A 25644-nucleotide genomic window follows, 5' to 3' on the forward strand; every position below is an offset into this window, starting at 1 on the left:
AAAGCATTTATTAAGCATTTAATTTTATTTTTGTTTGCCATGGGACACAAAAGGAGGTTTTAGAATATGCCAAAAAAAACTAAATAAACCACAAAAAGCACAATAAAACAATAATAAAATTAATCCATACATTTGTTAACTATAATCAAAATCTTTAGACTGCTTTCTGTGAAGAAAAGACACAAATTCAAGACTTTTATTCAACAATCTCCATCAGCCATAGCGTCGACGCACCTGCTGTAACCGTCAACCCAAATTCAAAAATTGCCTCCTTAAGCATTACATCCAGCGGTTCTGGCAGTGACCTCAATACTCATTGGTTCTCAAGAGTGACTGTTTGCGACATGCCGTATACTGCGACGTATATGTTTGAGTGAGATATGACAGTGCCATTATGGAGTATATGTAGCTGTAACCAGCGCTGTCCTGTGATTTCACTCTGCATTGGTGCATGTGTTGATAATGAGACGGTGACATAATTTTTCAAAATAAAGGTCCCACTTTGAAAGAACTAATAGCTGTAATAGCTGGAGAATATATATCTGATATCTAATATTGAAATGGGTTGCAAAAAAAAAAAAAAAAAAAAGTGATTGAAGTTGTAGGCCCTACTGTAGTTTTTGCACATCCTGTTAATTCACAAAATGAAAGCACCACTCATACAGGTTGAACGAAGATATTTGGCATCTTTTTCAAACAGTGTTTCCCCTATATAGCAAAAAGTTTTACATGTGCCATGACGCCATATATAATTTGATTTGGTCTAGTTCAAGGAGAAGCTTGAAGATATAAATAACCATCTTAAGACAAATGTTTTGTGAAGCATCTTATGTGCAATAAGACTTTTGCACAGTACTGTATATATATATATATATATATATATATATATATATATATATATATATATATATATATATATTAATATGTTGTAACAAAAATTACTGCTACATTAATCTACTTGTTACATGTTTGGTACAAGGTGGTTATGTTTAGAGGTTGGGGTAGGGTTAAGGGATCTAAATTATCTATAAAACAGTAAAAATGTACCAGTATATTTATAATCGATTAGTGTATTCAAATATAGTTGTAATGGATTTGTCAATATTTTACCTTTCTAAAAAGGTAAAAATGTTTACGTTTTAGATGCATTCAAACATCAATGTTGTACGTTTTAATGTCTATCCAAACGTACAAACATGTACATATGTTACAAATATTAACATATACATTATTAACAAATAGCTACGGATATTAATGAGATCAGGTTGGAAATGGAGTTCCACACACAACTTGAGCGAGCTTTTCCATTAGAAAACTACAAAAGTGCTTGAAAACAAAGTCTTAAGTTATTATTCATTGAAAATATTACAGTATGTTTGCAAAATCTTTCTTAAAATCATAACATTAATAGCTTTTTCTAATGTAAAATGTTTTACTTTTTTGTTGCAGTTTTCTTATTGTGGCTTTCTATTCTTTTGGCCCTGAATTGACGGCTTAGTTTGATAACATTTAAATATATAAAATTTTTTTAATGAATTTTAGTATTATTTTGAGATATTCGACTGTCTATTGATTAATTTAATACTTTAAATTGGGGCCGAGATGCTGAGGCATGATTTGGTAAACGTCCACTTGAGGGCGATGCTGTACTTTATTAAATCCCTGTCAACCAGCATTTGAATGAATGCATTGATACTCCTAGGAGTTTGCAAGACTGATTTAAGTGTTTATATCTACAGTGCTATTTTAGAAGAGCTTAAAAGCATAGTAGCATTTTTATAATGTATATAAAAAAGAAGACTTTGTTGGTGGATTTTTTTCCCCCTTCTATAGTACATTTATGCATATGGCAGTCAGGTTTATCCAGAGCAGTGGCGGATTTAAGCATGGGGGACATGGGCAGTTGCCCAGGTCAGCATCTTGTGTTGGGGGGGGGGAATTGAACCCATGACCTTTGCATTGCTAGTGCTCTAGGCTGAGCTACAGGAACTATGAGATGAAAATATTCTGTTAAATATGGAATATATAATATCATAAACTTTGATTCCTATATCATTGAGAAATGAATAACTCTGTTGTGTCGAGAGAAAAGGGTTTGAATTAAAAGTGAGACACTATTAAGAGTGTCCTTGCCACTTCACTGAGGAGAGATATTAATTGTCTCTCTTTCTCTGATCTGCTTATTTTTTAAAAGCAGAAACAGCTGGTGTGGATAGATTTCATCTGATGGACAGATATCCATCCTTGAAGTTTTAAAATCATGCCAACGTCACTTAGTGCAAATGTACGCAATATTTCGTCTAATGGGAGATCTGCCTTTAATTGTGCCAGTATGTTCGCAATGACCTTGAGTGTGTTACACCGTAGATATAGCAAACTTTCTCTTAGATTCGCGCCCTTCATGCTGAGATTTCCCACGGGGCCTTTAAAAATAACGGGTTGATCTAGAAGTTTCGGTGAGCACTTTTCAGGTGCTGGCCAATCAGTCACTTTCAGCTGTCTCCATGGCAACTAAATCTCATCAAACAGTCTGAAGTACCTCGAGGATGAGAGTGTGAATGTGTGTGTGGCCGGTGTGTGAATTGATTGAAAAATCATCTGCGCACTGTACATGATCGGTGAGCTTCACGTGAAAACTGCAGAGTTTCGCCTCACAGGTTACTAGGAGGTTTGTGAACTCCATCTTTCTCTTTCTTCTCTCTTCTTCACGCTTGTCTGGGACCTGATCCAGATGAATCGAACCCAGGTGCAACGTCAAGCTGTCATTTTTGTTAGAAACCGGTGAGAGTTGCATATGTGTGTGCTTGCGCGTGTGGTTTGCCTCAGAAGTGCACCTAATCATGGCATGTCCTTTCTTGTCTCTGCCTCCAGGTTGTCAGGATCCATGGCAGAATGAGGCCAGACACATGTACACACACACTATGATCAAAGTGATGCGGTTATGTCTGGTTGCTGTTGTATTGATGCCAGTGAAGTCATCTTAAGTGTTGACACCACACTTTGTATTGATTTTGCTTTAGAATATTTTTTCAGCTATTATCGCAGACAAGACCCTATTGACAGGGCAGGCTGACCTGCAGCTCTGTAAGAGGGGATTTTAATATATGGACCAGTTCAGCAGGACAGAAGCCTGGCCCCCCCAGACCCCCCCGGTCAGACAATAAAAATCCTGGCACTGCCCCTGCAGCACAGCACAATAACATCTAATCTACTTAAGCTCATTTTAACACATTTCTTATATAAGAGAGCGAGAGATGTGTTAATATGAGTCTGGCAGGTATCGACTGAGTAATTTTCCAGGCAGACTGTTGCAAAGATTAGTAGTACTCACCACATTTATTAACACGTAATCCCTTCCTTATCTAAAGGTCTTTGTTACACCTCCACATTATGGTGTTTTTTCCACTTTGGAAATGAAAAAGTAATCAACCTAGTCTCATAGAATGAACGTTATCATAACTACATTTTTGCAAACTGACTTTCACTGCTACGTTCTACGTTTCATCACAGTTTCCAGGTTAAATGAACATGAACTGATTATGAATTTATTAACATTTACTTTTCTTCTTATTACTCACACACTGCTATTTTATGATATCAAAACACTTTTACTATAACTCATAATTTGAAAAATAAATACATTTTAATTCTTGTATTACAGACCCGCCAACATTTACACACTTATTCCAAGATGATTAGCTTGCACGGTAGCTCACCTCATAGAGCGTTGGACTTTGAACTTGTAAGTACGCAGTTCGTGCCCAGCCAAACATGGAAGCTGACACGTTAGGCAAAAGTGTCATAGACGTGACACAAAATGACGTGGTTGCTTTGGAAAATTTGCTTTTTATTTCACATTTTGTTTTTGGACATTATTGGTTAGGTTTAGGTGTTGGTTTCAAGTAATGATGTCTGTCTTGTTTACCTCTCATTTGTTTTTGGACACTATCGGTTAGGTTTATGTGCTGGTTAAGGGTAGAGATGTCTGTTTTGTTTACCTCTCATTTGCTTTTAGGACACTATTGGTTAGGTTTAGGTTAAAGTTTTAGGTTAGGGAGGTACATTTTACATATTAAAACCTCCATATAATATTCACCTGAAAAACCTTTTCTGATTACGACACCATTTCACTCGTTTTTGGTGCCCCCTGCTGGACATCTAACTGGGAAACTGCAGCGAAACATATAATAAGACTATTTTGTTTTGCTAGTGTCACATAATGTTCATGAGATCAGGCTGAAAGTAATGCAGCCATTTGTATTTCTGCTTATTTGATTATTAAATTCACACACTTAGGCAATAAAATATTAATACAGTGGCCCTGAAGAGTATTTGTTAGAGTACCCTTAAAAATTAAAAAGTAATTGCATAGCCATTAACAAGGAAATGTAAAAATGTCACTCCATGTCAAAAAGGTTGCCGACCCCTGTTCTAAACGATTTGAAAGCCAAACTTTTTCAGTCGGCGCTTACCTTCATCACTGCTAAATATTCAATCAACCTTCTGCAGCTCATTTATCTTAGAGGCGTCCAGGTTCATTCTCCCTCTACTTTAATTAAACTCTTCCTATTAGACATGTCTGGAGGGCAAGGCCCAAGAGTGCCAAACAGAACGGGACACATTGGATCCTCTCTCATTCTCTCCCTATTGCACTCGTATAGATATGAGCGTTCTTTCTAATTACAGAAAAGGGCTGATTACTCCACCTATGCTTACTATAAAAAATTCACTGAAGTATGACCTGAGCTGTAGAAAGTTCTTGTTTCTCTCATAATTGTTTGGATGCAGACTTGGGAAAAGATTCTGAAGATATTTTAGCTGTTATGATCCCTCTGCGCCCTAAACAGTGTTAAACATTGCACATTATAGCTGTGTGGTCCTCGTAAAGCTGCAACATAACCATAAAAACGGGGACAAAATGTCACCCCTACTTACTATGTCTGGTGTCATAGAGGAGTGGCTGAAGAGGCCAAGGCAGACAGGAATGAACTCACTGGAGCCAGTGAGTCACTAGACTGGCCAATAAAGGGCATTATCTCCAGCCATGACACTATCTATGTGTTCTAAATTGTTTATCACACAAAGTTTAACAATAACGAAATTGTTTGTTGCACAAAGGTAAACACAGTACCAAAATGGTTTATTGTGCAAAGCTAAACACAATACCGAAATAAATTGTTAATCGCACAAAGTCAAGTCAACATTTATTTATAAAGCACATTTAAAAACAACAGAAGTTGACCCAAAGTGCTTTACAGATCAAACAAACAAAATGACAGAGTGATATAAAAACAGATTGATTTAAAGTTAAATATAAAACATAATAAAATAAATAAAAACATTTAAATACATAATCATGTATTTCAAACTATTCGATGATCTATTCAAAAGCTACAGAATAAAAATATGTTTTTGAAGAAGATTTAAAAATGGCAAATGATGAAGCTGACCTCACATGGAAAGGGAGACTATTCCATAGATTAGGACCTATCACAGGAAAGGCACGGCCACCCATAGATCTATAGCGGCAACGAGTAACCCTCAATAGAAGTGCTCTGGTGGGGGAATAAGGGTGTAGAAGGTTACTGATATATTGGGGCGCGAGACCGGATAGTGCCTTGTAGACAAAAATCCAAATTTTAAAATCGACCCTGAATTTCACAGGAAGCCAGTGTAGAGATGCTAAAACCTGGGAAATGTGATCCCTCTTTCTTGACCCTGTTAAAAGTCTATCTGCCGCATTTTAAACTAGCTGTAGGCAGAATATTGCAGTTTGAGGAAGACCAATGTACAATGAGTTACAATAGTCTTACCTTGATGTAATAAGTGAGTGGATCACAATTTCCAAGTCTTAATTGGAAAGAAAATGTTTTATTTTAGTGATAGATCTCAGGTGGAAAAAGCTACCCCTGACAACAGCACTGATCTGCTTATTGAAAAGTAATGAGGAGTCTAAAATCACTCCAAGACTCCTTACAGGATCTTGTACATTGGACGACAGGGGACCTAACTGGGCAACCAGGCCAGGTAAGGAGGACATGGAGGAACCTAAAATCTGAACTTCAGTTTTGCTTTAATTTAATTGTAAAAAATTGTTTGCCAGCCAATGTTTAATATCTCTGAATCAATTTAGGCCGTGCTCAGATGAACAATTATTGTCTTCACTCACTAGGCAATAAAATTGTGACTCATCAGCAGTAGCGGATTTAGGAAGCATATACAGGGGAAATAACAAGGATCCTAAAATTGACCCTTGAGGGACACCACACTGTAATTGACCTGACGTAGAAGAAACATTACCTACATTTACAGAGAACATCCTTTCTTTTAGATAGGAGGAAAACCACTGGAGGGCCATACCCTGGATGCCAACCATACATTCTAGATGACTGAGAAGAATATTATGGTCGATAGTGTCGAACGCGGCACTAAGATCTAATAAAACTAAGACGACAGGTGAACCTGAAACCATGGAGGGTAAAATATCATTAGTGACCTTCAACAATGCAGATTCAGTGCTGTGCAAGGGTTTGAAACCAGACTGAAATGTACCTAAATGTATCGAGATAGGAGTACAGCTGCGGATAAACAACCCTCTCCAAAATCTTGGAAATAAAAGGCAGTTTGGAGATTGGTCTGTAATTGTTGTGTATTGCCGGATCCAAAAAAGGTTTTTTTTTTTTAACAAAGGATGTAGAATTGCATATTTAAAACTACTTGGAACAAATCCACTTGATAATGAGCTGTTAATTATAGCTGTCACACTGGAACTGATAGTTGTAAAAACTTAAGAAGGCACTCCTTATTGGACAGATGTGAGCTCTCTGGGCTCTGATGGGGTTTTTCAGGCATACTGTACCTTATTTAAGATGATTCCATATTCTTTATTCAGCACAAGTTGCTCTTGATTCTCTCCAGGCTGTTGAGAGTCCACTTGGTGGCCTATTTCCAATTGATGAAAGGTGGTGTGCTCTAATCTTGCATAAAGAAAATGGCAGACCTGTAGTTTGAGGAGGATAGCACATAATAAAGCAGGGTTTTGCAAACCCTTTTTGTTGTATTTGCAAATATATTTTTGCATGAAATCAAATGTGATTTATGATCTAATTCAGAGCTGGATCATTGCTGTTGCAGTACATTTTCATGCCCCTATCATATATGTTTCAGTATACTGAATAAAACATTAAACTATTTGCTTTTTGTAAGTTTTCCATTACCACAACCTGACATTAAATATGGTTTTAATTGGTAATCATTTTACAGGTTTTCCCCCTTCATCCTCAATTTCACTTTTCCATCCCATGAGTCTTTTATATTAATATGCATAATATGAATGCATCATTTCAAAACAAAGCCTGTCTTTTTGTCAAACTAACAAAGCATTTATAATCTTTGAAATAACATTTTCAGTTCTTCTTGCATAACACTGCCACTTTACTGTTAGATCTCATTCAGAAAAACCGCACCATGTCATATTCCCAAACAATCAAAGAATCACGATCACCTTCACCACACCCAGCAATATGCTAGTACTCTGAATTTGATAAGATAATCACATAACGTTAGTTTCCAAAATGCTGTTAAAAATCCCAATAATTGCTTGCCATAGGTATCTCTGACTAGTGGATGTAATGAATAAATCTCTTAAAGGAAGCATTTTTGAGCAGTTAGTGCTAATCGCATCCACCCACTAACTAGGTCAGTGATTCTTCTTTCTAAAACCAGTCAAAGTGATTAACTCTACAGCTACAGACATGAGGAAGGAATCGTGTGAGAAAGGAAGGGAATGGACACTATAATGGGCAATATTTGGCATTTTTAAACACCATAAGTCTTTAATGGTCTCATATCTTTAGATAGTGTCATGCATCAAGAGTCTTGAGGTTTACAGAACAAAGCATTTGACTAGGAGTTAATGAGCTTATGTGTCTGCTATGATTTGACCTCACTAGGCTTTTACAAGAGAGAATGCAAACATTAATCAAATGATCAGATATCAGATTGGCTTTGCTTGCTTACTGCATTCTGCAAAGTGTATACTGATTATTGTCTATACCATAAAAGTATGCAGCTACACTGTTGTCTGATCACCATTGCATATTTAGTTCAGCAAGTTATGTCAAGCTATCATCATAGAAATTAATTATTTAATTATTTTGCATTTTGAATGCAATTTGTGTAACAATGGCTTACCTTTTGGCAATCCAATCAAAGAGGCAAGTGTTAAAAATATAAATATGATATTGGAAGGTCAGTTTAATATAGTCTACATTATGGGAAACAGTATTCTATACAGTGTGCTCTGGTTGTAATATGAACATTTAAGCAAATGTAGAAGTTCATCTATGTATTTGACTCAAAATGGTAATTATGTCAGTAAGCATCTTGTTTAATCTGAAAAATGTCTTTTAGGCGAACTTGGTGGGATGAGTAAAATCCAAGCAACCATTTATCTCAACAATAATGCTTTCATACAGTTGTGCTCAAAAGTTTGCATACCCTGGCAGAAACTGTGAAATTCTGGCGTTGATTTTGAAAATATGATTGATCTTTTATTTAAGGATAGTGATCATATGAAGCCATTTATTATCACATAGATGTTTGGCTCCTTTTTAAATCATAATGATAACAGAAATCACCCAAATGGCCCTGATCAACAGTTTACATATCCTTGAATGTTTGGCCTTGTTACAGACACACAAGGTGACACACACAGGTTTAAATGGCAGTTAAAGGTTAATTTCCCACACCTGTGGCTTTTTAAATTGCAATTAGTGTCTGTGTATAAATAGTCAATGAGTTTGTTAGCTCTCACGTGGATGCACTGAGCAGGCTAGATACTGACTGTACATACACAACTGTATTTATCTATGCATGCAGGGCATAGTATACATACTGCACATTGCAAAAATAGTTCAAGTACTGTGGCATAATGCCATTCTGAATATACCCAATGTCACATTTTGTTTAGCCTCACATGTAAAATTTCTCACAAAGTCTTTCTGTTTGGAAAACCTCCTGTGAAACTGACCACTTTCTAACATTTGGTGTGACTGACAAGCCCAGGACATGAGATAAACGACAGTGTTGGAGTTACTCTACGGCTTGCACATTTGTTCTTTTTCTGTTCTTTTTTTATCTCCTCATACTCTCTCTCTCTCTCTCTCTCTCTCTCTCTCTCTCTCTCTCTATGTATCTGTCACACTATGCTTTTTTCTCTCACTGTGTGTCTGCTAAAGTGTTGAATTGCATGCACTAACTACCAGACGGATGGCACTGCAAATATAGACGTACTTCAGGAAGTGATAAACAAATTTTAGAAAGTGCCCACGAACATATTGTCATTTTTATACGTGAGACTTCTTGTCGGTATGTTTTCAAACATATTTTTACATTTTATCACAAAACTTGCATGTATCACAGTAGTACCATAGTTATCTTTGATGTGCCTTGCCCTTACACAAAAAAGTACTGTGGTGCTCTGTAAAAATGCTAGAGTAAAAAAAAAAAGAAAATACGTAAATTGGTTAACAAGTAGTTACCATAAAATATACATTTGTAATATATATAAAAAGACAATACATGTAGTTTTATGGTAAAATGTTGTAAAAATTACATTTTTAAAATGTAAAAATTATGATTTTCCTGTATAATTAACAATTAAAATTTATATTATGTTTCACAAGTGAACATGTACTTTTTATGGTAAATTATTGTTAAAATTATGGTAAAAACAGTAATCAGGCGTTCCCAGAATTCCCTGTGTGACCCATTATATTTCATTATATTTTATGGGAATAGTTATGTTTCTTCAGTTACGTACATTGGGGTGTTCTGTTTTATATTGAATGTAATTTAGTTAATGTTTATTGCATTATTTAAATTTTACATGTGTTCCCCTGATGGTGTTTAGTGTTTTTGTGAGTGACTCTGAGCACTGTCTGTTTCTTGATCATGTTTATTGGTCATTGCTCCTGGAAGAGCCACTATTGATGAACTTCATGTCATCATGTGCTCTTCTGTAATTACTAGGGTGATTAATAATACATTATAAAGTGAAAAGCAGATTTTTACAGTTTCAGAAGGTTAATATATTAAGTTTATTATATAACAACATAAACAATGGTACTGCACCATAAAATATACCGTAAAAACAACAGTTTTAAACTGTAAAATGTACAGGTTGTTCTGTAAATTTGTTTACATTTTTACTGTATTTTTTACATAATTATTCTGGCAACCACAGCTGCCAGTTTTTTTTTTCTTTTCTTGAAAAACAACAGATTTCTTTCTATTTTATTTTTTACAGTGTGGTACCAGTGTTGGGGAGCAGTTAACTGAAAGAAGTGACATTTTCAGAATAGTGTAACTTTTCCAGGTTAAAGCTACATTATCCAACGAGTAGCACTGTAGCGCCACGAAATTCTAAATTTCTCAAACTTTATTGTGAACATAGCAATAGAGCGAAGGAGAAATCAAACAAATGTAGTGTTGGAAAAATCATTTAAAGGAATAGTTCACCCAAAAATGAAAATTATCTCATTATTTACTCACCCTCATGCCATTCCAGATGTGTATAACTTTCTTTTTTCTGCAGAATACAAAATAAGACTTTTAGAAGAATATTTCAGTTCTTTAGGTCCATATAATACAAGTGAATGGGTGCCAGAATTGTGATGCTTCAAAAGTCACGTAAAGGCAGCATAAAAGTAATCCATATGACTCCAGTGGTTAAATCCATGTTTACAGAAGCGATATGACAGGTGTGGGTGAGAAACAAATCAATATCCATTTTTGTTAGAAATTCTTCTTCCTGACCAGTGGGAGGCGTATGCAATGAAGAATGTAAATCACCAAAAACACAAGAAGAAGAATGTGAAAGTTAAAGTGGAGACTGACTGAACAGGTAGGAGAATTTATAGTAAAAATGGACGTAAATATTTTTCTCACACATGCCTATCCAGGGGCGTGTTTACGATTTCTGAGGCCCCAAGCAACCAACCAACCCGGGGCCCCATTTTGAAAAATTTTGCTAAAGAAATGACAACATTTATTTTAAATCACAATTTTTAATTCTTCCTATCAGCCGTTGTAGCCAACTACATTCAAAATGTTTAATGAAATACAAATCTAGTTAAAGATAATTAATGCATGTTTTCCAGTTTTTCCACAATAGAGTGATAAAAAAAGCAATATTTACCTACATATATGTTTACAAATCACTTTGTGTGTGTGTGTGTGAACAGGGTGTGCAAAACCTGCTGCTTCCCCCGGTAACATTTTGAAATTCAGTTGTTACAGTATATTTTAATATTATATCCCAACAATTATTTATTGTTGTCCAGTTTGTCATTATAATTTGATACAGTATTACTATAATTACTTTGAGGATTTGTTGTATACAACAGTAATATATTTCTGTCTTATTTAATTTATTTTCACCAGGAGCTTATATTCTGATGCTGCAGTGTATTGTTCACCGTGTTGCAAAAGGCTGTATTTTATGTTAGCATCTTTGGCAACATTCATTACAATATTGTAACAGTAAACGTACAAGCCACGGTGGCCCTTCAGCACACTAGAGCATAAAAAATAACAACGACAAAAAAACAAAAAAACAACATTGCCATTTATCAAGCGCTGAAACTTTGCTTGGTGCAGAATAATCTGGATTAATGTTAAAAATTGTAACAGTCCCCTCTTTGCAGCCTGAACTTGTTCAGAACTTTAAATCTTTGTGACACCTGTGCTAAAAACAGTCTAGATGCAGCACAACGACTGAAACAGAACGCAGGTGTCTCGACATGCGTTTTTGAAATCTAAAGTTATTTTTAACTTGACTAAAAATGTCTAAAAATGTGCCGGTCCTACATGAGACACTGAAGAAACAGCGAGACGCGGTACAGCAGTCAAGGACGTTCGTTAAGCGCGTGTTTACACAGAAAAACAATGGAAAAACAGAGTAGAAGCATGCAAAAATACGTTCAGTGTGAACGGCCCCTCATCCGTTTGTGCGTATCTGTGTGAGTGAGCGCATGTGGGCGAAACAAGTTCGGATAGCCTGTATATTTTTTTCATAAATTACAAACCCGAACCCAAAGTCCTACTGACCCAAACCCGGCGGCTTCGTGAACCGCTCTGAGACCGCAGACAACAGCGTATTCGCATGCGTACCAAGAACAACATGTCACTCCTCAAGCGGTTTTTGCAGAGCTTTCCTACTCGGGCCAGGGGGCCCCTGACGTCCGGAGCCCCATGCAATTGTGTGGTTTGCGTGGTCGTTAAAACTGTTACTGTGCCTATCATATCACTTCTGGAGACATTGCTTTAACCACTGAAGTTGTATGGATTACTTTTATGCTGACTTGTGGGATATTTGGAGTTTCAAAATGTTAGCACCCATTCACTTGCATTGTATGGACCTAAAGAACTGAAATATTCTTCTAAAATCTTCATTTGTGTTCTGCTGAAGTAAGAAAGTCATACACATCTGGGATGGCATGAGAGTGAGTAAATGATGAGAGAATTTTTATTTTTGGATGAACTATTCCTTTAAGTGAATTGGTTCTTTCAGACAGTTATTTCAGACAATGATCTTATATTTAGTGTTGTGAATTCAGATTCATTTTAGATAGTTGTTTCTTTTGGACTGTTTGGACCTGCTTCCCTCGCACTGGTGACGATTGTTCCGACATCCCTCCACCTTATATTTCATAACACCTATACCAATTATTTTCAAAATTGTCTTTCTATGTCTTGCTTTAGTCAGATGGGGGGTTAGGGAGATTGCTGTGCTCAAAACCCTCCATGGACTGCACACCAAATACATTTACCATAGTGTGCTCCAGGTCTGTATGAACCAGTGAACTCGTGAAATTAATATTATAGTAACTTTGCAGAAACCATTGTTTTACTATAGTAATATTGTAGTAACCATGACTGTAGTTACCATGGTTAATTCTGTGGTAACTATAGATTTACTACAAATACCATAATTAAACTATGGTTCGTGTAGTACAACCACGGTTAATTTTCGTAAGGGAACATTACCCTAATTAAATGTATAACTCTCAGCTGAAATTATTGAATTATTCAGGACTTCTGAATGTAGAATTCTATAACATCATACCATAGTGCTATAACTACAAATAATTTCTTCTTTAAATAGCTTCAATTTAGTTTGCTACTTTTGTTGGTAGCTTGTAGTGCAGTAGTAGATTGTAGCTTGAGAAGTTTCAGTTTCAAGGTAGCTGGTATTTACATGGTAGTCCAATGTATCTCCTAGAATACCAAGCTACTACCATGGTACATGTCCAAAAAATACAGTACTTTTTTGTAAGTGTGGAGCATGATGGTAATCATCCAGAATGATGGAGGATGGTATTTCCATGTGAGTACCATCAGTACTGCCACTGTCCTTTTTTTTTTTTTTTGTAAGAGGAAAAGAAGGAAAAAGAGAGAAAGACAGAGGGAAAGATTCCCATCTCTACCTCTTAACAATGCAAAGTATGTGAGTAGGTGGATGTGTTTATGTGCTTATCTCTGCCTAAACATTTTGGTGTGTACAGTATGTGTGTGTGAGTGCATGTTGGTCTATATTAGAAAAAGACTCTGTGGCTGTGTCTCTGTGTGTCACGCTGTGTGGGTGTCTGTGTGTGGAATGCTCTCTCCGGCAAAGCTAATGTGAAGTGTTCAGATAGCTCAACAGAATCATACAGAGCTTTTAATAAACATAGGTAGCCATGAAAATGTCCACTCCCCCATCAACGCCACATTTTAATGGCACCACCAAAATGGCAATTATGTCAGTAAGCATCTTTTTAAAATGTCCTTTTGGCGAAGTCGGCGTGATGAACAAAATCAGACCACCTTTTTATCTCACCTTTCCACTCTATTTAATGCTTTCATCTTTATATCTGCGTATCTGTGAGGGTTGCAGAAAGTGACAAAGGCACGAGATGTTTCAGAAAATGAATTAGACTGCTTAATTAGACTGTTTTTGATGAAATGCTGAGGAGGAATCGGCTTCTACTGATGCAGCTGGTATCTGTCACAGTTAGGGAGGAGTAACACCCTCACTCTCTCACTTTCTCTGTCATATTCACTCATTTCCTCACCCACAAGCTTGCTCACTCGCTCATCTGCTGGAATCTGAGACTTTGAGGATGTTTTTCTCGTAACGAGCAGTCTGCCTCCCAAGCTAGTTCATTTGCATAAATTAATTTAAATTGCTATGTTGAATTGGGTCTTGTTGCTTAACTAGTTCATCCCACTGAATTGGATTTTACAAATGTGTTCAGCAAAGTTAGAATGACCTTGTTCCCAAAATTCATTTTTCAAGAGTTTGTCATAATTTTTTTGCATAATCGTCACTAACAGGCCAAAATAAATAAAAGAGGCTTGAAGGACTTTAAAAAGAATGACATTTAAAATTTCTCAGTCTAGTTTAAAGAGTCCTTGTGAATAATACCTTATTTTTCCATTCACTCTTCCACTCTCTTTCTCTCCCTCTCTTTCAAATGTGACTCAAGTATTATTATTGACAAGGTAAAAAAAACTTTTACATTGCCATAGCATTAGTAATGTAGTGTGTGTGCATACACATTTACATTTATACATAATTAAAATAAAATAAAATAATATGCCATTACATTACTACAAAAAAATTTAGTAAAAAAATTATTATTCTTTTTAAATTATTATTTCACCTAAAAATAAATTCTGTCATCATTTACTCACCTTTATGTTGTTCCAAACCGAATTAATTTCTTTCTTCTATGGAACACAAAACGAGAAAATTTTATAATTTCATCCAGTCCTGTTGGCTGAATTCAATACAACGCAGTTCATTGGGTCTCACATTAATGCTTAATAAAGCATCCAAAAGTGTCATAAAAGTTGTTCATGTGTCATATTCCAAGTCTTCTGAAGACATATAATCAATTTGTATGATGAACAGAACATTTTGTTTTACTCTCAAATCAAATCAAATAATTAATAAACATTGTGAACAACGACTCCAGTATGGGGGCGACATCGATAACATCAAACCTCATTGGTTCTTGCGCATCGCGTAACCAAATGTCATTACATTATTTAGCATTAAAGTCAGTCCCTCTGTATTGTTATTATATTGATTTCTGCCAATTATTCCTTCAAGTTCCAAAACTGTAAAAAATGGTAACCTGCAATTGCTACCTTAAAGGGATAGTTCACCCAAAGATGAAAATTCTCTCATCATTTACTCATAATCATACCATCCCAGATGTGTATGACTTAATTTCTACTGCAGAGCACAAACAAATATTTTTAGAAGAATATTTCAGCTCATACAATGTAAGTGAAGGTGTTTTAATCCATACCTTCAGAAGAGATATGATAGGTGTGGGTGAGAAACAGATCAATATTTAAGTCCTTTTTTGCTAGAAATTCTTCTCCCTGCCCAGTAGGGGGTGATATGCATAAGGAATGTGTATCACCAAAAACACAAAAAGAAAAAGTGAAAGTTAATGTGGAGACTGGCTAAGCAGGGAGGAGAATTTATAGTAAAAAGGACTTGAATATTGATCTGTTTCTCACCCACACCTATAATTTTGCTTGTGGAGACATTGATTTAACCACTGTAGTCATATGGACGACTTTTATGCTGACTTATGTGATTTTTGGAGCTTCACAATTTTGCCACCCATTCACTTGCATCATATGTGCCAAAAGAGTTGAGAAATTCTTCTAAAAATCTTCATTTGAGTTCAGCAGAAGAAATAAAGTCATACACATCTGGGATGGCATGAGGGTGAGTATATGATGAGAATGTTCATTTTTGGGTGAACTATTCCTTTAAGGAGCTTCTTTTTTTTTTTAAATTAGTCTTCTTGGTGTAACCGAAGTAGTCAGGTTCATTCAGTGATGTTAAATAATATTTTTCACTTGAATCACACCAGTTAATTTAGATGTTATCACCTGAAGCATATTTTTAAGTTAACGGTTTTTTTTTGTTTTTTTTTCAGTTTATGTGCTGGATAATGGCACTCCAATGACTATGAGCAAGTCTGGTGTTTACCAGCAACCTGTGGTGAACTTGATAAGTCAAATCCCATTCCTTAGGGATCAGCAGATGCAGCCATATGGTCAATAATAGGACACAAAGGTTCTCAGAATGTAGGTCCTCACCAATGATTGCCTCATGTGGAGTTCTGCCTTAAATAAGTATACTTATCACTCTAAAATCTTTTAAACTATGGAGTGCAACAGTCTGGTACATTAGACTGTTGCACATTATAGATTTGCTGTGTGTTTTCTGAGTGAATTCTATGAATTTTGGGCCTTCTCGTTCAGATGTATTTCAGAGGACTGCATTTACAGGAACCTTGTATCTTCATGCACTATAAAAATCAAAACAAAAAAGTATTGCCTACAGAGCAATACTAAAAAAATAAATAAAATAAAAATTCTAAAAAAAAAAAAAAAGAGAAAGGAAGCATGCAGTTGTCATGGTGATAACACTAGTGGAATATAGGTGTGAAAATAAGGACTACAAGGCTGTAATTTGTCTAGCCTTCCCACAGCCCTAGTTATTGCACATGAGAGATCACGTTTATGTTGTTATACAAGCACTAAAACAAAATTGGTGATGATAACACTTCTGTTACTAATGCTAATATACAAATATTTTATTCAGTAAGATTATTAAACTGAACAGCTACACTAAATGTAGACTTCATACATGCATTTTTAATATACAAATACTGTATTTGACTATATATATATATATATAAAAGCATATTTCTCAAGTACAATGGTGAGCATTTGTCACATTCAAATTCTTGTAAAAGCATATGTCAATAACTAAAAATGTTTGTGCTCTTAAAGAAACAGCTCACGAAAACACAGCTATACAATACCATACATAATTTTATAACACCTCCACCATACACAAATAAAATCAGGGAATAAAAGCTCTGTTTGCAGCAGGTACGATGAGATAGGAACAGGCATCAGATCAATACACATCATCACAGATTAAAGTGTTTGAATAAAGCACATGGCAATGTAGGGAATCATGAGAGATTTATATAATGTCAGTGAGTCATACACTGAATCACAGTGAAGGTAAAGACATGTGAAATGCAGAGAGTAATAGAGGAGTGAGAAAAGGGGATGAAATGGAAAGATGGAGGTAGATAAAGCTCAAGATGTGCAAGGGGAGGTGACATAAAAACCATGTGTGTTTTGTGCAAACCTTTATCATGTCTGCCTATCAACATCCCTCCTAATTATAATGTATTTTTTAAGAAAGCATGATGTTATTTTACATTTGACTCTGAGGGAAATTAAAACTCAATCTACCAGAAAACAACTTTATTGACAGTGTACATACTGATGAAATACTCCTTTAGATCCTCTAAAACTATCATCAGCCATCTGTCTGTCTAACAGAAATAAGATGTCATCTCTCACTTAGTGTAGCCAAGCATGCTAGTCCAGAACTCCCCAGACTGTTGTTAGCCATAAATAACACAAAAAGACTCAAAAAGTGCAGCTTCATAAACAAATACATTAACTCTGTGTGCAAGCTAAAAAGTCGGTAACTCTTTACAATAAGGTTCTATTTGTTAAAATAAGTTAACAACATTGGTTGACATGAACTAACAATGAACAATGCTTATTAAGCATTTATTAATCTTAGTTAATGTTAACTTCAACATATACTAATACATTTTTTAAATCAAAAGTTGCATTTGTTAACATTAGTTAATGCACCACGAACTAACAATGAACCATTGTATTTTTATTAACTAACAGTAACAAAGCTTAATAAATGCTGTTAGAAATATATTGTTAATTGTTAGTTCATGGTACCTAATGTTAACAAATGGAACCTTTTTGTAAAGTGTTACCAAAAAGCCTGTAGTTTAATGCTGTACAAGCTGTTACCAATGGATAGACACATCTCTCTGTTGGTTTCGGCTTATCAACGGATGACCATAATGCTTGCTGGTATCAGAAGGATTGTGATGTGATCCTCTTCAGCCCAAGGGAACACCCCTGCTGCTTCCATAGGCTGTCACCCATTTTGTCAGGGTTTGAAACAGGCAGAGCAGGTCATTTCTTTAGTAGAGTTGAGCTGAGGAGAGATGGTGTCCGGAACCACAGATTTGAGGATGTCATGCTCGCTGGCGATTATGTGTTTCACTAGAAAGTTGGATGCTTCATTAATGTTGATGTTTTCCTAAAATTTGAGGAGATAGAAAGATAGTGTTAACATGCATGAAATGTTTTCCTTATTAAATTGCTTGATGAGCCAGACTGATCCCACTTGGGAATTCGGCGACAGGAGGTCGAAAGTTCTGCTGCTGAAATCAGTCTGTTCTTCCCAAAATTCTAACCACTGCCCCCAGTGGCCAAAGCTGGAAGTGTTTTTGACCAGTTTCTGGGTGAATTGTCCACAGAGTGGCACCAAAAGCGAGTTGTATTTTTAATTCTGATTGATGTAAAACAGTGAGGAATGCACATTTTCAAAAATGCAAACTCTGAATCGCGCACACTATTGTTTATATGAATGTGATTATTCTTGGTTTCCACAGGACCCCGACCTGTGTCTCGGAGAATGCTCAGAGTAGCACCAAAGGAAAAGGGCAAAAAATGTTTGAATTAATGCAAAAAAAGTACGATGAGGAATGGAACTTGTCAGTAATTCAGTAGAATGGGGTCGATTTCAGGGTACATGAATATTCAGAAGCAGCATGTCGATTTTCTGTGTGATCACTGCTGCTACTTGCTAGTGGGGTTGCAGGTGGTTTTAGGGGGAGGGAATTTCTCCTTCTAGAGAGCATATGATTGGACAAAAATCTGTGCAGTGCAGCATGAGTCATCAATATTTTTGGTCCGTTTTCCCAGAAGAGTAAGGCTGTAAATTTTAAAAGCGTTTACCTGCTAAAAGTGCATTTTGTCAACATTTAGGAGTACATTAGCAAACAGACACATGGATTGAAAGACAAAAAACTCTAATTTAGATTTTTTTTATGGTGTGTTTAAGGACAAGGTTTCAGATTGTTTGGTTTGATCATTTGGAAAGACACTATGTTTGATCTCATCTCCCATTGAACTCGACCTGAGAACAGTAATGAATTATTAAAACCCATGAAAATGGTAATAGACGAAGGTTAATTTAAGACTGCTTGGACTCTTCATTAAGGATAAATGGAGCGAGGTGCTAAAATAAATAAATAAACCCCTTTGAAATGTCTCTATTGGATTTAATGGGCCACCCTCAGTGTAACAACGGTCCATTCTTTTTTCCTTTGCATGTGAGTGCCAGGTGTAATTAGGATGCAAATATGAATATGCTTCAATCAAAACTAGCTTTAATCAAGAGCTAAAGGTTCTAACAATGCAAGTTCTGTCAAAATATCTGTATATATATATATATATATATATATATATATATATATATATATATATATATATATATTATATATAGTGGTAAATACTCTCCCTATAAGGAACTTAAAGTCACTGTTAAATGAATTAATGCAAATACATTATATTATCCTAAACAGAAATAAACTAAACAAAATACACTAATCCAATCATTCAAACACTAGTTATTTGTGAAATATGCATGATATACTTTAATTATTCTTTTTCCCCTGCTTATAAAAGAATCCTATTCCAATTTCCAATGACCTTTGATACTCACAAAATGTCACTCTGTCACATGATTTTCATGAAGTCTTGAATAAGCATTACATGTTTACGGGTTTATGAGCTCATGAATGGTCATGGTGTATAGTGTTGAATTTTAGGTAATTTTGGACACAAATGTTTCCTGTTAATAGTGTTGCTATGTCTAAAATAATGTTAATATTATATCTTACCCTAGCAGATGTCTCAAACCAGCCCACAAATCCATTGTCCTTGCAGAACTGGTCCATTTTCAGGCCGTTGTTTGTCAGAAAGTCTCTATTTTGGTCACACTTATTGGCAAGGAGCACTGTGGCAATACCCTGGCCATTTGAAAGTATTAATTTTGAGTCCAGATCCTCCTTCCATTTGGAGACTGCCTCGAAAGTTGTGGGCCTGGTAACATCGAAAACAATGAACGCCCCCATGGCCTCTCTATAATAAACTCGCGTCATGTTCCCGAAGCGCTCTTGACCTTCCAATTCAGACAGAGAGAGAAAGAAAAATAGTAAAAATAGTCTGTAGATGTAATACACAAGCCAAATAACACAGATTACCGGTCCTTGTATACAAAAGGTGCACAGATGTAGTGAAGTCTACAATGATTAGGCTAAGGAAATTAGATTTTTTTTAACCCTCATGATTTGAGATTGACTGTACTGTTTTTATCTTTGGGGTCGGAGAGATCCCAATGATGTATGTGGAAAAATAATAACAGTAATTTAGAAATTATCTAAATATTCTTTCAATGTGTTCCTCTGACCTAATCAAACTCATTTGACAGCTATTGAAGCTTTAAAGTCCCAATGAAGTGCCTTGACGAACTGAAGACACGCCTTTTTTATTATTTTAATACGTTCCTTGGGATAATTTTTAGCACAAAAAATCATATATTTGTAAAACAAGATCATTTTCCACCCTCAATCTGACCCTCTGTCAGAAACGCTCGGTTTTGGTGCTGCTTCTCCTTTAAGACTTAAACAGTAAACACCCACTGTTATGATTGGCTCTCTGCTCTTGACTGACCTGATCTCTCATTACCATCTCACTGCTCACCGCTTCTGGGCGGGGCTAAGGAAGTGATAAGGTAAAGTATTTGTTGATGATTCAAATCTGCCAAAGTCTACCACAGTGTGACATCACATTGGGGAGGAAGTAGAGAACGGGTCGTTTTGGCAGCTTGGTTTCAACAAATGCTCTTTCTGCAGTAAGGAGGATGTTTTGAGTTCTGAAACTTACAGTATGTTTTTATAGTACAATGACCTCTTTTATGTTAAAAGATCAATCAAAATTTGATTCCTCATGTTATGACCCCTTTAATCCATAACTAGCCCACTACGCACACAGCACATCGCAGTCTTCGCTTACAACGAGGCTGGAGCCGTTGTGCAAGTTCAATACAGATGAATGAGAAACAAGCGAGTAAATATATTACAACCATTTTTTGAATCACAACACACTTAGCATAAAGAAGAAAGAACATTTACTCTAGCTGTACATTCCCAGAAACCTCAGGCTATACAAGAAATATAAATAAACTCCAGCAACTGTCCTTGCATCCAGCTCCCATGCTGGTGCGTCCAACTTTGAAGTGATCATCCCTATGCCCTATTAACACAAGTACCCTCCACTGTGAGAGCTTCAGGTGGCTGAAAGGTGATAACGGTAAATCAGAACTCACTTTTTATGTGATTCTTATTGTAAAAATGTTCAAACAGCCCTCCTAAGCACCCTCTTCTCTCCTAAGAGTTCTTCTTCTATTGTTTTTGGCATATCGCTTCTGAAGAGATAGATTTATCAACTGGAGTTTTATGGATTACTTTTATGCTGCCTTTATGTGTTTTTGGAGCTCCAAAGTTTTGGACCCTGTTGTATTGTATGGACCAACCGAGCAGAGATATTTCTCTAAAAGTCTTAATTTGAGTTCTGCAGAAGAAAGAAAGTCATACACATCTGGGATGGCATGATGGCGAGTAAATGATGAGAGAATTTTCATTTTTAGGTGAAATATTCTTTCAAATATCACCGTTTCAAAAGTATAGCCACAAGACATAAACAATATACGTCTTAACATGGTTTAAGTGTGATAAAATTGCTTACTAAACTTTTATGTGTAAAGTTATATCCAGGTTTACAACATTGTTTCCATGACGATGTAACGAGTAAACCCTGTAATCCCGCACAAACATCGATTTAAACAACTTTACAATAATACACAAGTTTTAACAGAAGAAATAAAGTAAGTGCTTTTATAAAATTATAAGATTCACATTTCTGCCTTTAAACCCTCTGAAAATTGGTCCCATTTACTTCCATTGTAAGTGCCTCATTGTTACCTCGATTTTTGCCTTTTTTTAATAAAAGAAGGGACGAGTCAAATTGTTTTTTTTTTTTTTTTTTTGCGGTAATAAACATTATGCCACAAATGCTGTCGATTAAGCTTAACTTGTATTGAACCTGGAATGTTCCTTTAACCCTCTGTTGTATCACAAAATAGGCACTTTTCAAAAATGTCAAGTCAAATTTATTTGTATAGCACTTTTCACAACAGGCATTGTTTCAAAGCAGCTGTACATGAAATTATGCTATAACAGAAAATGAATGAATATAATGCCAATATTAGTTATTTATGTTTAGAACTATTAGTGGTTAAAATGAGTAAACTATGTAAGTCACCATTCACTTATACAGAATGGAAAAAATGCAATGAAAATGAATGGCGACTGAGGCTGTCATTCTGCCTAACATCTCCTTTAGTGTTCCATGAAAGAAACAAAGTCATGCAGTTTGGAAAAACATGACGTTGAGTAAAGGACAGAATTTGTATTTTTAGTTAAACTATCCCTTTAAGCAACTCCAAGAAAAAGGCTGTGCCATGATAAACTTAAGATCACATTATTATAATTAATTTCCTGCATGAGAACGCATGACTCTTGACTCTATACAACAAACTTTTAAAAAAATGCACTGTGGATGCATTTTTTCTACACTGTGCATTCTGAGCAGTTTCCACAACAAACTCTCCAATGGTTCTTAGTCAATGGAATATGCTTGTTACTGCAGTAGATTTCTCCTGCTAATGGCACATTCCATCTGTCTGCTGTTCTCTCTTGTCTGACTCTCAATGCAGCCACTCTTCTGGGCTGGCAGCATTGCACAACTTTCCCTAGGACAGCTGTTTCTCCCACCAGTTTGTTCTGTTATTTGTTCAAAATTAGAATCATGTGGTGAGTGTTGATTTCGGTGGGGCAGACAGCAGTCTTCTTCACACTTGATAGATCGCAAAACAAGATACAGTTTATTGGTTTTTTAAATGCATAAGCGCTTTTCAGTTATTGCACATGTGTTATAAAGTGCAAAATTATGTATGTTGCACTTGGACAATTTTAAGTATTATTATGTTTTAAAAACATTAATTGTATTGCAGTGCTTTCAACCCCAATAATTTACAGACAGCATGGAAATATATTGTTAGATGCAAATAATCAAATGCAACTAACCATATATGTGTGCAGATTTCGTAAAGCTAACATCACTCGGTAATATGGCTAAGACTAATACGATATTTGATCCAGGGTTTATTCCATATACTGTACCTTAGACAGGTAAATTGCAATTCTGCTGTTATTAAGACGTTTAAAAAATGGTCAATTTGCCTGTTCGGCCAATTTCAGGTTAATATGTTTTGCATATTGTTGGGTCTATGCAGTTCATGGTAACTGTGATTTGTTTAATAAACTTATGTAGTAATAAATACGTTTTTTGCACTTAAAAATGCTTACTTCAGGTTTGCATAAGAGTTTTTGCTGCTGGGTGAATGAAATATAAAGGAGCTGTGTGGAATGCCCATTACTAAAATAGTCACGCTTAGCTTGACAACTTGGAACACTTGTGCGTGCTTTCGGAGAAGAGAAATGAGCTCAATATGTGACGCATTATTAGTACACTAACAAGGGAAGATGAACTCAGCATGTTTCAGTTCATTAAATTGTATGTCATATGACTTCCTGAAAAGCAATGTAAAGACCACGAGGAGTTTATGACTGGTTTAAGACTACTGAGTCAAGTCTGGAGGAGAGTTCAACATAACTACAGGCAATCCCCAATGTGGTCAGTGCTGTACTGATGAAAAACAAAACCCTTTAAAGGGATAGTACACCAAAATATTATGTTTACTCGCCCTCATGCTGTTCCAAATCCATTTGACTCTCTTCCGAGGGAGACAAAAGTAAATGTTATGCAGAATGTTAGGGCATTTTCAGTCCCCATTCACTTTCATTGCATGGAAAAAGAGCAGCGTCAGCATTTTTCCAAATTTCTCCTCTTGTGGCTCTCGGATGGGAAAAAAGCCCGGGTAAGGAACAACATGAGATGAAGCTTCATTTTAGGTAAAATGCATCAGTTCAGTTTGGTGTATATGCGGGTTTCATGATTACTATTTACCTTTAAGAGTTATTGTTACTAAAATAAAACTATGGTAATTTGGCATTAGTGCACGGTCATCAATAAATATATAAATAAATAATATGACAATATGAACTCTGTTCGAAGGGGAACCCAAGTTACTTCACAAACTATGGTTTTTTCTGAATACTGTGGTCACTGTGGAAACATTTTAAGGGCTGTTACACCCAGTGCTGTGTAAATTACATCTGATTTGTAATCTGGTACTGATTACTATTTACATGACTAAAATTGCAATCAGTGACGTAATCTCTTCGATTACTGTATATTTTTTAGAAAATCTAATCTGATTATTTTTGGATTACTTTTGGATATCCTAACTCTTGTTTATTTGACGTCATGTGCATTTAAGTAGGATAATCTATACTATTTTTAAATTATGTTGCTTAAATGCATTTAAGAAAACTTAATGAATCAAATATGAGAATCGATATTATTTTTGGGTTGTACTCGCTATTTGTCTGTTACTGAGTGAAATAATAAAAGGCACTTAAAGGGTCATGGAACACAAAAACACATTTGAACTCATATGTATGTATGTATGTTTTGGCCAAAAGAGATGATGTGAATTATTCTTATTTAAAAGAGGATTTATTTATTTATTTATTTTTTTAAACTACTGTCTTCCAGGTTTTACTTTTTTTTTTTTTTCAAGCAGGATCAATAATTAGTCACTGGATATGATGTAGACATAGTGTTTCATCAGCAGTGTTTAGTTATTATATGTCCTGAGAAGGCATGTTTTTTACATCACCGGTAGGCTGATTTAGAATAAATAATAAAAAAATTAAAAGATTGCAATTAGGGGATCAATAAATCATGACCAATTTACCACCGTTGCCTGATTAATATGTAACCATGCGATCCATAAAAAAGTAATTGTTCCCCGATTATGTGTATTTTAAAATATCATTTAATCTAATAACAAATACTTTTTGTAATCACTTTACATAATCCAGATTACAAGTAATCCGTTACTACCCAGGACTGGTTACATTTTTTAGATAGGTTAATCTCTTACAAAATGTTTCCCATGCAGGTTACTCAACCTAAGCAGTAGACTTTCTCCCAAAGACTTTGTTGTTGTTTTGGGCAGCTGAGAAGTCTGGAAGTACCCATATTTACCCATGGTTTGTTGACAGCGATTTCGCCACAATGTCATCCCTGTGTTTCATCTCTCAATCTCTCTCACATGAGATCTTTACATGCGGGCACGCGGAAAATTAGATCTTAAAGCGTCCCGTCCCTTGCACGTGAGACGTATGATAAACATGGACTAGTAGAGGCTTCGGGATAGGGAAACTATATTTCTGTTGCAGTACAAGATTCCCTAACAGTTGTATTTAATTATATCAAACCATAAGAGACTACTTTAATATCGAAACTGAGATGCACTATAAAAATGCATTAATGAAATGGACAGTTCCGATCCTGAATTCTGATTGGATGTTGTAAAATGACTGCAAATGTTGCCTAGCAACCACCAACAGCCTGCAG

At 35.6% G+C, this 25644-nt stretch overlaps 1 protein-coding gene across 1 annotated transcript in view; it reads right to left on the minus strand.

Annotated features, from left to right (window-relative positions):
* Positions 1-17343: 17343 nt before the first annotated feature.
* LOC127432935 (ras-related protein Rab-38-like) overlaps positions 17344-25644 on the minus strand; it is a 9155-nt gene continuing 854 nt past the window's right edge. Inside the window, exons 2-3 of the mRNA XM_051684468.1 lie at positions 19878-20158; positions 17344-18229 (exon numbers count right to left, since the gene is read on the minus strand). Of these exons, the coding sequence (XP_051540428.1) occupies positions 18077-18229; positions 19878-20158 (434 nt within the window). The 3' untranslated portion in view covers positions 17344-18076. The remainder of the gene's footprint in view (positions 18230-19877; positions 20159-25644) is intronic.

The sequence above is a fragment of the Myxocyprinus asiaticus genome, chromosome 42 (genome assembly GCF_019703515.2).
Source record: "Myxocyprinus asiaticus isolate MX2 ecotype Aquarium Trade chromosome 42, UBuf_Myxa_2, whole genome shotgun sequence".
Taxonomy (NCBI): Eukaryota; Metazoa; Chordata; class Actinopteri; order Cypriniformes; family Catostomidae; genus Myxocyprinus; species Myxocyprinus asiaticus.